The sequence below is a fragment of the Rhipicephalus sanguineus genome, chromosome 5 (assembly GCF_013339695.2).
Source record: "Rhipicephalus sanguineus isolate Rsan-2018 chromosome 5, BIME_Rsan_1.4, whole genome shotgun sequence".
NCBI lineage: Eukaryota > Metazoa > Arthropoda > Arachnida > Ixodida > Ixodidae > Rhipicephalus > Rhipicephalus sanguineus.
Window position 1 is genome coordinate 6374755 of NC_051180.1, and position 14152 is coordinate 6388906.

Below are 14152 nucleotides of genomic sequence, written 5' to 3' on the forward strand. Positions count from 1 at the left end.
TCACATGATCGTGCATGCAGGTGGCATAATTTGGAGTCATGCCTGGGAAATGTAACTTCCAGAGCGCTTGGCTCAGCAACGATGATTATAAGCGTTGGATTGCGCCGGATACATCTGACCCCCACCGTGCAAAATGCACATTGTGCAAGAAGACCTTCGACATCGCTTCTATGGGTGAATCTGCTCTCAAGACCACGCAAAAAGTACAAAGCACTGTGGAATTATGAAAATGGCAGCTGGAAACTCGATGCAGACCTACCTGACAGCAAGCACAAGTGAGCGGCCCACTAGGTCGGCTCCATCCCAAGTGACCGATCTAAGCAGTGCCTGCAAGTCGCAAGAGGTGGTTACCGATGCGGAAATTCTGTGGACAATGAAAGTGATTACCTCCCACTACTCGTACAGATCGTCGGCACACACCGGAGACTTGTTCAAGTGGATGTTTCCTGACAGCGAGGTGGCCAAATCATTTTCTTGTGACAAGAAAAAATTGCGTATGTTGCTTGCCATGGGCTTAGGCCATTTTTCTTGTCGTGCTTGCAAGAAGAGGTATAGAAGTCCGAATAATACAGAAGAGGTACAGAAGTCCGAATAATACGTCGTGCTTTTTGATGAGTCAACGAACGACTTCCTGCAAGAAAAGCAAATGGACGTGCATGTGCAGTATTGGGACTCCTCACACAAGGTGGTCACTAGGTACTGCACCTCCGCTTTCATGGGGCACTCCACGACAGACGATATGCAGGAGATACTTCTGAAGGCTTTGGAGCCTTTGCCACTTGGCAAGATTCTTCAGATCTCTATGGACGGGCAGAATGTGAACCTAAAGTTTTTCAGGAACCTGCAAGCTCATTTTCAGGAAAACCACCAGGTCCAATGTGTCGACTTCGGGACGTGTGGCCTCCATACTGTCCATAATGCCTACAAAGCAGTGGGTTATTGACATTCTACTGTCAAGCATGAGTGCACTCTTCCATGATTCGCCTGCACGAAGGGATGATTTTTCAACCGTGACTAACCAGAACAAACTTCCTCTGCCGTTTGTGTCCCATCGATGGGTGAAAAACACATTTGTGATCGAGAGAGCTTTGCTTCTTTGGAATGATATGAAGAAATACATGGAGTCCACAAGAAGCAAGCAGGTGAGCTTACCGAAGTGTGCATCCTTTGAAAATGTGAATAGCTTTTGTCCCGACTCCTTGACACTGACTGGCAAAACTGAACTTCGCCGTCTGTGTCGCATCGATTATTCAGCCATTCTTGAAAGACTTTCAGTCCAACAAACCCATGATCTTCTTTCTTGGGAGAGACCTTGAAAGTACAGTAGAACCCCGCTGTTACGTTCCTCACTGCTGCGTTTTCCCGGCTGTTACGTCGTTTTCCGCCGGTCCCGGCATAGCTCCCATAGGATACAATGTATTGGGAACCCCGCTGTTACGTCGTAACTGTCGGACCGTTCCCATATGATACGTCGCGAAGTGCGCCCGGAGCCGACCGAGTGACTACCAAAGAGAGCGGCCATGGTGCATTTTCACGCAGCTTGGCCTCGTTTGACCGTAATATTAGCCGCATGAGAGGCGCAAGCAACAGAATCTTTCAATTGATGCAAACAAAAGCATGGCCTTCGAGATTCAAATTGCAAAGATGGCGTCTATGACGTACCTGCTCGCGAAAGCAAGGCCTTCGAGATTGGCATTTACTATTGACAAAAGCATAGCCTCTGAGATTTGCATTGCACAAACATGGCGTGTATGACGTAATTGCTTGCGAAAGCAAGGCCTTCGAGATTGGCATTCACTTCTGCCATCGCGTTGGCGTAGACTCATCATCATCGTTATTTGTCGGAGAACGGGAGGAGTTCGAGCTGGTTGGAGCTCGCACGGTCGTGCGTGCGATTCGCGGTCGGACTCGCCGCGCCGGTCGTGATTGCGTGTGCTTAGTTCTTTCATGCCTACAGCTGTTGGTGTTAAAAAAATCACATACGTTGATTACATTTCTGTGGATAAGGCCGTCCTAAGCTCCGCGTTTCTATCCATCGACTAGATCGCGGCTGAGCGCGCCAATTTTCGTGCTGCTCGTAAGAAGTGAAATAAAATTCTGTGCCACTAAATATTTTGTCGTTTTTCCTGTTTTTCGGCTCTTACGTTTCCCGTCTCTTACGTTTATTTCCTACGGTCCCTTCAAAAACGTATCAGCGGGGTTCTACTGTATTGTGCGGAAGCTCCTTTCAAAATTCATGAAAGCCTCAGTGTTGTCGTCATTGGGAGGAGTTGATGGTCTGCTGAGGGTGGAGGTTGATAACCCCATTAACCATGCTCCACTTGAAAAAGTGGATATTGGTCACAAGTGTGAACAAGCACTGAAGGATTCAAAAGCTAGTGCAAAGGGTGCATTTCAATTCAGAATGGAGTGCAATTTTTGGCAGCTGTGACCAAGAAAATACTGGAACGAAGTCCCCTGAAGTCATCTTTGGTTAGAAACCTGTCCTCTCTAGACCCACGGCTCATGTGCTCAAAGCCGGATCAGTGCCTGGTCGGCCTAAGGAAGGTGCTAGACACCTTGACCATGGCAGGAAGACTGAACGACAGCCGGTGGGAATGTGTACTTGCAGAGTACACCGAAATGCTGGAAGAGTTCAAGCACGAGCTTCGCCTCTTTGAGAGGAGCATTAGCAGGCTGGATGAGTTCTTTCGCGAACTCTTGAGCTTCCATCCCTCCTACAAAGAGCTATGGAAAACAGTCAAGCTCCTTCTTCTTAGCCGTGGACAAGCAAGTGTTGAACGAGGGTTTAGTGCCAACCGCCAAATCTCCGTAGAGAACTTGAAGGGCTTGTCGTATATTTTACAGCGTGTCATATGTGACTCAGTGGGGAGGGCAGATGCCATTTTAAATGTCGCCATAACAAAAGAGCTCAGATTGGCTGTGTACGCAGCGAGGCAGCACTATGGTGCACCTAGAATCGGAAAAGAGAAAGGGCCAAGAAAATTCCAATCAGACAAAAAGACTATTATCGAGAAACTTGAATGTATGCAGCTGAAGAGGAAGGAACTGGAAGCAGTTGTTGCTTTTGATAACTTCTACTGATGGCTTTGCCGAAAAGGCAGAAGCAACTGGAGACATCAGACATGTAGTGAAATTTAACAGCCTGCGAAAGACTGCAAAAGTTAAGACTGATGAACTTGACAGCATTAAGACACAAATAGAAGAAAAACTGAAAGACCTGCTCTGAGCCTCAGAGCTTCTAATGTAGTGAAACTGTTCAATAAGTGAGCATCATTTGTGTTGTGCAATAAAATTTACTGTTAACGACAGTCGTGTTCCTTAAATTTTTTGGAAGGTCCTTGAAAAGTCCTTGAATTTTTCTCTTGGAAACCTGTACGAACCCTGACAGTACAATCCACTCTTGAAGGGAACACACAAACGCGTGGCTGGCTGTCCGTGGTGTGCTAACTGCTGGCGAGATTTGTAAATGCAGCGCATGCATATAGATTCACGAGGGCGTCGCGTGCTACTTCTATGCGCCAGCGCTCGGCTTCAACTGCCTTGTCTGTTATCAGAAGCGGCCAGTTGCTGTCGCACTATGTGAAAAATGTATGACTGGCTTATCGGTGAGCATTGATACAGAGTTGTGCAACTCTTGGTGCTGTTTTCCTTGCACAAGTTGCATCATTTTTTTTTATTTAAAAGAGTATGGGCGTGTGGCAACACACCAGCATCCTTTGCATCCTTCAAAAGTCTTTTGGCTAGCTCTTGCCCCCATATATCCTCTGTCGCAAAAGTATAATCAATGAGATTTCTCCTTCAAGTTTACAGTCATATGTCGTTCTGTGCATGCCTTATTTCATTGTGCGCATGCGTTGTTGTATAGGCGCGTTTACACTAGAGTGACGACACCGATTTCGGTCTGCCGACTGTCGCCGGGAGTGTCTTTTGTCATGTTGTCGTCCTATTTACACTGCAACGACGCCAACAGTCGGCCGGTCGTCTGTGAAAGACGCCGTCTGCGTCTTGTCGTGCTCCCAGCCTCTCGTCGGCTGATTCTCTTGTCACACAGAAGGCGCTCGCAGTGACACCAACAAAACTTGCACGCAACATTTGAAAACAGGGGACCACCTGCGCCTCATTTAAGCCTTCCTCCCTCCCCTACCATTTTTCCCTCTCGGGGTAGCAGCCCTTGCCACCCATTCCGGTGGCTTTGGGGGAGGACAAAGTGGAAGCAAAGAAAACGCATCAGGAGGGGCGCGCAAGGTGCCCATTGTCAAATCCCCAAGGATCTCCAGGGGGGCCTCTGTTATCTCCCCCAAGATCTCCTCCTTTGACATTCGAAGCAACGACATGGGCAAATTTTCACTCAGCCACAGATCTCCCGACGACCTGCCAATGCGTTTTGCTGGTGTTTTTGGTCTGCCATCATGTTACACTACTACGACATGCTGTCTTTGGAGGCGTCGGCGTCATCGTCGGCGTCATCGTCGGCCTAGTGTGACTAGACAGTCCAGCGACATCGTCGGCGGGCGACTCGCCAATTGTCATTAAAAATGTAGCGGCCTGAACATCCTGCAGCTGTAGCTTCAGCTTTGTTGCTATTGCGAAAAGTTCAAACTCACTTTTCCAGATGTTCTAGTTATGGTAAACGTCGCCAGTGGTGTCGAGAGGCTTGGGGGGCAGTAGGAGTGTCGAACTCATCGGTGCGTCTGCAGTTCTTGACGATTCGGCCGTTGTCTCGGACTTGGGCATGAGGGACGCTCGTCCCGTATTGCCTCCGTTAAAGCTGTAGTCGCATGGAAAGGTTTGCTGCACGGCAGAGGCTAACTGCCGTGCCCACTTCTGACACCGTGTAAACCAGATGAGTAGCAAGGAACAAAAAGCATTGATTCGGCAATGCAGCCGAGTATATAAGGAGGCTAGCAATAAGCGGTGGGAGCGTTTCACATGCGCGTTGGTTGACATGCAAGCATGACTTTGCGCTCCATTACAGCGCACTTCAAATCACGCACCTGAAAAAACCTCCCGACGTAACATTTGCCTTCCCTAGCATTGCCCGCCTTTACTGCCCGCCAGCCAACGCTGTTTTCTGCTCTGAAGGGCACATTACACATCACATGGACACAGCATTTTGTCGAACTTTGCGTTCCGAAACTACCACTGAGACGCGACCGTCCGAGCAGAGCACAGCCCTGTGAAAATGGAATTTTTGCACAACCTGCGCCGTTCTCCACTGTAACGTCAAGTCCTTTTTTCCATGAATCAAACAGAAGCACACAAGCAGCATTTTATTATGTCTTGAGATGATCGGAATGTTTTCTGTATCATAAGTAGCTTGAATACTCAGTGGTAGAGCATCGGACGCGTTATTCGAATGTCACAGGTTCGGTCCTTGCCGGCGGCAAGTTATCTTTTCATCCAGTTTACTTTTTTCACATTTATATCGTAATTACTACAAATAACATCCCGTATACTTTCCTTGGCATTATTGCCTGTTAGTTCTCCTTAATATTGTGTCTAACAAAGAAAAATGAGCCCTTAAAAAGTCTTCTTTCCTTAAATTCTAGTGATAATTTGTACTCTGGGACTCTTGACGTCATTGGGCTCATTCCAAAACATTCCATTTACCTTAATTCCTTGATTACTAGAGCACTGCTATTGATAATGTCGACGTTTTAACGTTCTCAAACATGGACCTTTCACTCTGACATAAATTTTTATTTGCCTTTAGTGTCCCTTTAACATCGTCATTGATCACATCCCATACCATGACCTGGCGCTGTTTGTCCACCACGGGCCCTCGTGCCATAAAATACCATATATCATCATCATCATCCCAAGCCAGTCTATAACGTGTCCTTTGAAGGGTTTGTAAAACGTGTGTTCTAATGGCAGATGTTTATGTGATGGTGTCTGCAAGCTTGACCCTTGAACTTCAGCTCTGTAAGTAAAAAAGAAAAGAAAGAAGAAGGAAGTGTCACTATCTTTCATTCGTGATCAGTCTGACAATACCTTACCATTCTCGTCTGATTTGATAGTTGAACCTACAAACACACTGAGCTATGCATTGGTGTCGTTCACATGGAATTGATGAACTTCTCACTTTTTTTACAGACATACCACTGAAGCTGCACTTTGAAATGCTGCTACGGACTGGAGAACTTCAAAAGCTTGCCCTGAGAGCATCTGCAACATTAAGGAAGTATGTCTGGACTTCTGAATTAGAGATTTAGCATTAACAAATGATTTATGAGGAAAGAAGATTTGTGTACTCATTATCCAGCGTGTCGCAAAACAAAAGTATTACCTTAATAGTAGCTCTTTGCAAATGGCTTCATTGTTAATTTGATCAAACTACTTTATTGTATAGCAAGACCTGTCAAGTTTAATGAATACAATGAAGGATTCGTAAAAAATACTAAGAATTGTTATACTACTCCAAGTTTTTAATTATATTGGCTCTTTCATTACCTTGCCACTGTGCTCGGCGACAATTTATACGGGCAGTGGAGCGAAGGCTACGAAGGCGGGGCCTCCGCATGTTTCTGTTACTACGCAGCTAGTCCGGCAGCTTGCAGCCAATTCCAGTTTCGCTTTTGCTTTCTCGCAGCATTTGCCGACAATTCAGGCTGACATTACCTTATTCCAACAAAGACGTTGCACATAACTTGCTTGTTCTGTTTGACAGCCACTTTCTGTCACACTTCCAGTATATCTTACTCGGATAACGAAACTGCACGTTTGCGGCCGCACGTGGTCCAGCCGGCATCGGGGACGCCATATTTACTGCGAGACAGGCATGCGGAAAGCGTGGTGCTAACCAAGAAATGAAAAAAGAAAAAAAAAATGAAGTGTTCCGTAACTTTTTTCCACTAACGACTTCCCATGCGTGTTTTATATTTATTGGGCGCGAGGAGTTACGGAGTTGCCCTCTATTGGATGCGCCTCGATTGCGTGCTAGGCAGGATACCGCCGCGCGCTCCCCATAGGATTTGCTGTCGGCGCTCTACAAAAACACCTCGCAGAAGCCCTCCAGGCCATTTCTGCTAGTACTTTCGAAATGAAATATGTTCTTTACTGTCAAAATAATAATTTTCGACGAACAGAAAGCACACGATAGTTTACAATCACTCTCCTTTCAGAAAACGGAGCGCCTGCCTCACGCGGTCACCGTGATGGAGATCCCTGAATTGGCTTCTTGCATTAAATGTAGTCGGTAGCTGATGCAAACTATGTGAAATATCTTGTTAAAGCTAGAGCGGACTGCCTGTATAACCAAATGCAGCATAACAAAAAGAAGCCTCAAGCCAGCGATCTCGGGGGTTGGCGGCGACCGACAGTGCTTCTGCATGTATCAGCATCTGCATGTGTTCGTACTGATGGTTTCGCTTTCGCTTCGTGCGTGTTTTTGCACCTTCCTGTGGACTTTAGACCGCAAAATATGAGAATTTGTGAGTACGTGCACAAACTATTGTCGCAGACGCTATCAGAGCAGTTCAAAAACAATTTTGTTACAACTACAGTTAAACCTGGATGTAATGAACCTGCATGTAACGAATTCCTGGATTTAACGAATTTTTTTCATTCCCCAATACCATCCCCATAGAAGGCCATGTACTTGTGACCTCCATGTAACGAAGGTATTGCGGTAATTCACCTGAATGTGACGAATTTGCGGCACTGATCATTTATTATTTTGAGTCGTAACGTTACTAAAGTCTTGTATACAACGCATAAGTTTTATAATACGAAAATTAATAATACACGGGGGCAGCTGCAGTTAGAACGCATACCATTGCAGCAGGCAAGGGCGTGCCGTGATGATGATACAAGCGTTGCTAGAATAGCTTGCGCCGCTTAACGGCAAACGGAGTTTCCTCGTTGCAAAGCCTTCGAGATGGTAATGCGGCGCGCCATCTCGAAGGCCACGCTATGCAGCTTTTGCTTGCGAGTTGCAACGTCTGGTGGCGCTACTGTGCCAAACGGGTGAACGAAGCGGTGAGGCGGGTACATGGAGGAAGGAAAAGCTAAGGAGAGCCCCTATCGTATCCCAATGCATTGCGAAAAGTGTGGCGGGAGTGACGTCAGATTTATGGGGCAAACAAACCGGTATGGGGCAAACAAAACAGCAGACGCCCCGCGGCGTGCTCTCCGCGCAGGTTCGCGTCTGCTCGGATCTGTAGTCCCGGTGTAAACTTTCCCCGCCACGGTGGCCTTGTGGTTATGGCGCTCGACTGCTCACCCGAAGGTCGCGGGATCGAATCCCGGCCGCGGCGGCTGCATTTTCGATGGAGGCGAAAATGTTTGAGGCTCGTGTATTTAGATCTGGTGCACGTTAAAGAACCCCAGGTGGTCAAAATTTCCGGAGCCCTCCACTACGGCGTCTCTCATAATCATATTGTGGTTTTGGGACGTTAAACGCCAGATATTATTATAATGGTGTAAACTTAGCACGTATCGTGCGGTTTGCACGCAGTAAAATGTTGCAAGCAGACGTTTACCAGGCTGTTCGTGTGTGGCAGGCCCGAGCGCTGCGTGCTGAAATTCTTCGTGGAGCGTTTTTGTGCAACAGTACAGAAGGTACCGGTACGTACCGTAATCAAAAACATTCAGCCCCTGCCTCATCGTATTCAAACTCACCTAGCAGTGACTGATGCGTTCTGCTGGGCGTTAGGCCTTTCTTTTCCCTTCTCGTAGCCCGATTTCCAGATCTATTGCCCGATTAGCGGTTCTTTGCTCGTGTATATGGAGTGAGCGCAGTAGCTATTCGGCGCAACGCCAACCTATTCGCCGCGTAGTGTGGAGAGGCGGTCGGCGGCGCATATACGAATGCACACTGCGGCGCTTCGTTGTGAGCTGTTTGAGTTGATTGTCGGCGAATAAAGTGCGTTGATTGCAGCTTACTGGTAATATTTACGCTCTTCATTGTTGAATCGATGAACGAAGGTCATCCAACGTTACTATTACTAGTGAGAGAAGCGCAATCTGCCGATGAAAGGTATGCTCGCCCTGGGTGACAGTCTGCGCTTATGCACTATACGACGTTTTTTGTTGTTTTTTCTGTACGTGTTTAGCTTGTGTTCTGTGTACTACGCACTGCTGTAGCACGCCTAAGCTGCTTAACCCTTTGCGGTCCAAAACCTTTACCCACTTTCCGGCTCTAGCGGTCCGAAACTATTTCGCCAGTTTCTGGCGCCGCGAATAAAAACACAAGCTGTGGAAGAGAAACGCACAGGATATTTATTTTTGCTCCTGCATTCTGCAGGCAACTCTTTTAGTGATATTTGGGCAACGTATGATACCGCTCAAAGCATTCCCCTGTGTGCAGGCCAGGGTTATTACTGCAGGTTTCCACCGCCGCCGTCGGGCGGGGCCCGACAGCGGACCGCTACGGCCGTGTTGCGTTGTCGGGCGCTGCCCGACAACGGACCGCAAAGGGTTAAGTGTTTACTTCTTCATTTTGTATACCAGCCCATGTTCCTGTGCAATGAGTTCAATAGCACTGTCCGCGCGAATACGCATACGTTTTCGAGTTTTCATCGATTGATTACGTGCACGACAGTGATGCAACAAAGGTCGCACGGGAACTCCGTTTTATCACTGCCGTGTCATTCCATTATCTTTCTTTTTTAGGGGACAGTTTGAGTACCGAAGTGTCAGACTTCACTTGATAGAAATATTTCGCTGTAGTGGGACCACGACTGTACAATAAAAGGACATCTTAAGCACAGCTAAAGCTCACCATGAACTACAGTGCTGCAGTTATACACCTAACAACAACGCGAAAGTGCATGAGCCTTGCTTTTGTTTACCACCGAGTCGCTAAAACGCGGCATGCACACACTATTTAATGCTCCTTATGTTTGGGACTATGCCAAGCGCACATTACGACGTGCTTGTACCAGAAAGCGGCACCAACACTGAAATGATTCTGGCGAACGAAGGGTATGGCACCAATACACAGCCCTCTCGAAAGTCGCACTCACTGATCTTATTACAATGCGCATGCAGCCGAGCAAGCTCATTTGCTTTTGTACACCATGTTAGGTATACGTATGAGCAGTTAAACTCGCGCTAACATAACAGAACAAACCGCCATTTGAGAATGTGCAGGACGTACGCGCACATGCAAACACGACGTGGCTAGCAGACGACGCAGGGAGCAATCCACACTAGGCGCGCTTCAGCCAGTAGCCACCAGGCGGCGACTCTGTTCAATCTTGCGGCCAATAGTTGATGTAACTTCAAGTCGAAAAGAAGACACCGCTGTATTGTATACGCGATCGTGCACGTAAAGTTTGTAATTCCACTGCGCACACAACACAAGCACGCAGCGAGCGCACACCGCACAATACATACACCACGTAATCCGATAACAACAACAAAAGTTTATTGCCCTTTCGTTTGAATGACACACTCTAAAACGTACGATGCCTTCAGTGCATGGTATGTACGGCGCGTCAGACGCCAAAAACAAAATTTCACGTGTGTTCTGAGTTGACACAACGAGTAAGAAGCAACAGAGCGCACATCCGAGAGCTCCGCATGCAAATACCATGCCTTAGTGATCAGTAATGAAGTGAACGTATACGTACAAATGAAAAGTGACACCTGGTACTGTCCGCAGTGCACGCGATTTGCACCGGGTATATGCAACAGCTGGGCATTGCGTAGCTTTCCTAACGAACGCACACAAGGAGCAGCACACGTGAATCGACTACGCCGCTTGCACGGCGAAAAACAAACAAAAAAAAAAGGCTGCAAAAGTTTCGCGACTCGCTCGATGCGCGCATGCGCTTGCAAACGACGCGGCGGAAATCACGAAATGTTTCGCTGCTCCTTCGCTAGGAGGCAATGCGGGCGTTCGCGATGCGGAGGCTTCACGAATGTGACGTCAGGGCCTCTCCTTAGTTTTTGCTTCCTCCATGGACGGGTACGTTGGGTACGTCGTGTATCCTCTCTTGTTAGGCCTCTCAGCTGCTCTCGCTGTGAAAATGAGCTCCGTGCCGAGAAATCCCAACGTTTTTGTCTTTTGAAGAAAAGTTTGCGATTGTAAATGCGGTTTCCGCGTGTGAGAAAAAGGACGTTGCTGCGCGATTTAATATCCCAGCCAGCTCCCTGTCGACGATATTGAGTGCAAAGGACAGCATCCGCGAGGCAGCGGAGTCAGGCACGGGCTCGAAGAAGAAAAGACTGAAGAAGTCAACGTACGCTGATGTGGACAAGGCCGCCTTCACCTGGTTTCTGGACACACGGGCACGCAACGTGCCCATAAGTGGCGCAGTCCTGCAGCAGAAAGCGAAGGATTTTGCGTCGATTCTTGGCCATGACGATTTCAAGGCAAGTAACGGCTGGCTGCAAGGGTTCAATAACCGGCACGGTGTCGTCGGTAGAGTGATTAGCGGCGAGTCCGCATCTGCTGACAGCGATGCCTCTGCCTCGTGGGTGGCTGAGAAGCTGCCTGGCATCTTGGACCGCTATGAGGCGGCAGACTTGTACAACGCCGACGAAACGGCGTTGTTTTACCAGATGTTGCTGAATCGCACGCTGGAGCTTAAAGGGCACGATTGTCGAGGCGGAAAGCAGAGCAAACTACGCGTCACGGTCTTGCTTTGTGCAAAAGTGACGGCATTGACACAAGAATCCCATGTTGAAGAAATGCCGGATGTGGCACTTGTAGAAACTGTCCAAGATCGCGGTGATGGTGAAGGTTCGTCAGAGGCAGATACATCGCCGTTGCCTACCGTGAAGGAGGTCTTGGACGCGCTAGACGTTCTGCGCAGTCACGTTGGCTCACAGGATGACGAGGCAGCATTGGATGAGTTGGTTACTCTGAACCGCCACGTGACTTCATCTTTGACGTGAAAGACACAAGCCAATATAACGCAGTTTTTTTGTGCTAAATAAATATTTGAGGTGAGTGGCACTGAACTGGCGTCCGCCGCGTCTTCGTTTGGTTTTCGAGATAGTTTCTCTAGTCTTTACTCGAAAACTGCATGTAATGAAAACCTGGATGTAACGAAAATTCGCGAACTTTTTCCAATTTCGTTATATCCAGGTTTTACAACTTCGGCGTGTCTAAGGCAACTTGTGATGTGCCGTCCCAACGATTCAATTTTTTTTTTTCAGTCTAAATTCGTGTACGTTTCACTGTCATTTGACAAGTTGCCTCGCACTGCATATTGATCGGCCTTCTCAGAGAGCAGTGATGCAACAGTTGTGCCAATTTGATACAACTCTGTATTTTTGCGCCAAGCTGAGCCAAAACGAGCCCTTAAAAGTAATCTTTTCTTCATTCATAGCGAGGGTCTTGTTCTGGCAGACTTGATGCCTTCAGGTAGTATGCGAGGGATTATTGGTCAGCTGCCTGCTCATAAATAGATCACGTGCTACGTGACGCCAAAAAGTGTTTCACACTCGCCGCCATAGCTGCGATCGGCGCTGACTAACACTCCTAAGCTTGATCCACATATATACCCTATAAAAGTGGACGGGGAGATGACTGCTGCCGTAGCTCAGTGGTAGAGCATCGGACGCGTTATTCGAAGGTCGCAGGTGCGGTCCCTGCCAACGGCAAGTTATCTTTTCGTCCACTTTACTTTCTTCACATTTATATTCTAATTACTACAAATGACACCCCCTATACTTTTTTTTGGCGTTGCTGTCTGTTAGTTCTCATTAATATTCTGTCTAACAAAGAAAAACGAGCCCTTACAAGTAATCTTTCCTTCAACAAATCGTAATGTTATACGAAGTAAGGCTGGCAGCAAACTCCTTTGTATTCGATCTCGCATAACTCTACAAAACGTTGGCGTAAGAGAATACGGCCGCTCCGGGGAAAGATGCTCTTTTTGCACAGCGTCTTCGCATTAAGAGCGCAGCACGTAGCAGGATATACGAGCAGCCCGCCGATGGCTGCCGAGATAGCGCACACGCCAGCGATCCTGACCGTGCCCTTAGAATCAAAGTTCAATGTTGCTGCTCGAGTGACAGCCCCCCCTCACATCTTTTCATGCTAGTTCAAGAAGGGTGGGGCGTTTCCTCTCTGCTTCGACGGCAGGCCTCCCTAGCGGAGTGGTGTTATCGCATGCGCCCTCCGAGCGACAGATGGGCTGGCTTGTTTGATCTCTGCCTCAGCTGCATTGGTCACCGGCACTGGCGCGCTTTTACCCGCGGTTGAACATACTATGTGATGGGGCATGTTATCAATTTGGACTTTATACGGGACATGACGGCACAAACCCCTTGAGAGTGTCTATATAATTGCTATCGCAATAAAAAAGGACAGTGGTTCTCAAATTTCTTGATGCTTGTTTTATTGCGTGCAGAATGCTTTTTAAGCCACTTTTGCCGCAGTACACTGGCGTCCTGCGGAAAAGCGTATTGAGATTAGAAGGGGCTATTACCGCATTTTCCTGTTTAAACTCGCACCCTTGTATATGTCGCACCCCCCTCAAAATGGCAGTTTTTCTGAAAAAAAAAAAGTATACAAGTCTCACCGGTGTACAAGACGCACTTGCTCATCAGACTAGTGACATTAAAGTATCGCGTCGTGAGGAGGCACTGCAAAAATGCATTGCGGCGGCCACCGCTTTTGCACGTTTCCAGCTGTTGGCAGACGCATGCATAAAAAATCGCCCGCATCTTCCCACGGGGGGAACTCGAGTAAATGCGTCGCAGAGTGGTGGGGGTATCGCGTGAATGTTGCGTAATTGGGTATGGTTTGGGAATGCTTAACTGTTACACAATGTGCACACCAAGTACGACTTGAACGGCTCCAGCGTGCACGAAGTTCTGGGTCCGCAGCTCGCTTCAAACGCTTGCATTCAGCGTCGTATGCTCGTCTCTTTGCAGCCTTGTCTTCTGCGTTGCTTGCTGTTGTTGACGCCGACGACGGTGAGGGTGGGGTAACGTTGCCTTCAACGAGTGGTGGGACGCTGATTGAAGGTACTGTTACTTCCATTGCATCTACTCGAGTCAAGCAAAGCGTCAAGTCAAGCGAAAGCCAAGACTCCCTTGACTGAATTCCGAACGCGCGCTCCGCTGGCACTGCTGTACTGCTGGCACATCACTCTCGTCCTCTGACTCGCTTGAATCGGATTCTTCAACATCGCCATCGGCTGCGCTGGGGATCAAGCCAACCTTGCGAAAGCCCGCCACAAGGCGC

General features: G+C 48.0%; 1 protein-coding gene across 1 annotated transcript in view; it reads left to right on the plus strand.

The window, feature by feature from the left end:
- The window catches only part of LOC119393148 (KAT8 regulatory NSL complex subunit 1), a 118048-nt gene that overhangs the window by 37429 nt on the left and 66467 nt on the right, over window positions 1-14152 (plus strand). The window contains exon 3 of the mRNA XM_037659967.2: window positions 6100-6187. Within this exon, the coding sequence (XP_037515895.1) occupies window positions 6100-6187 (88 nt within the window). The remainder of the gene's footprint in view (window positions 1-6099; window positions 6188-14152) is intronic.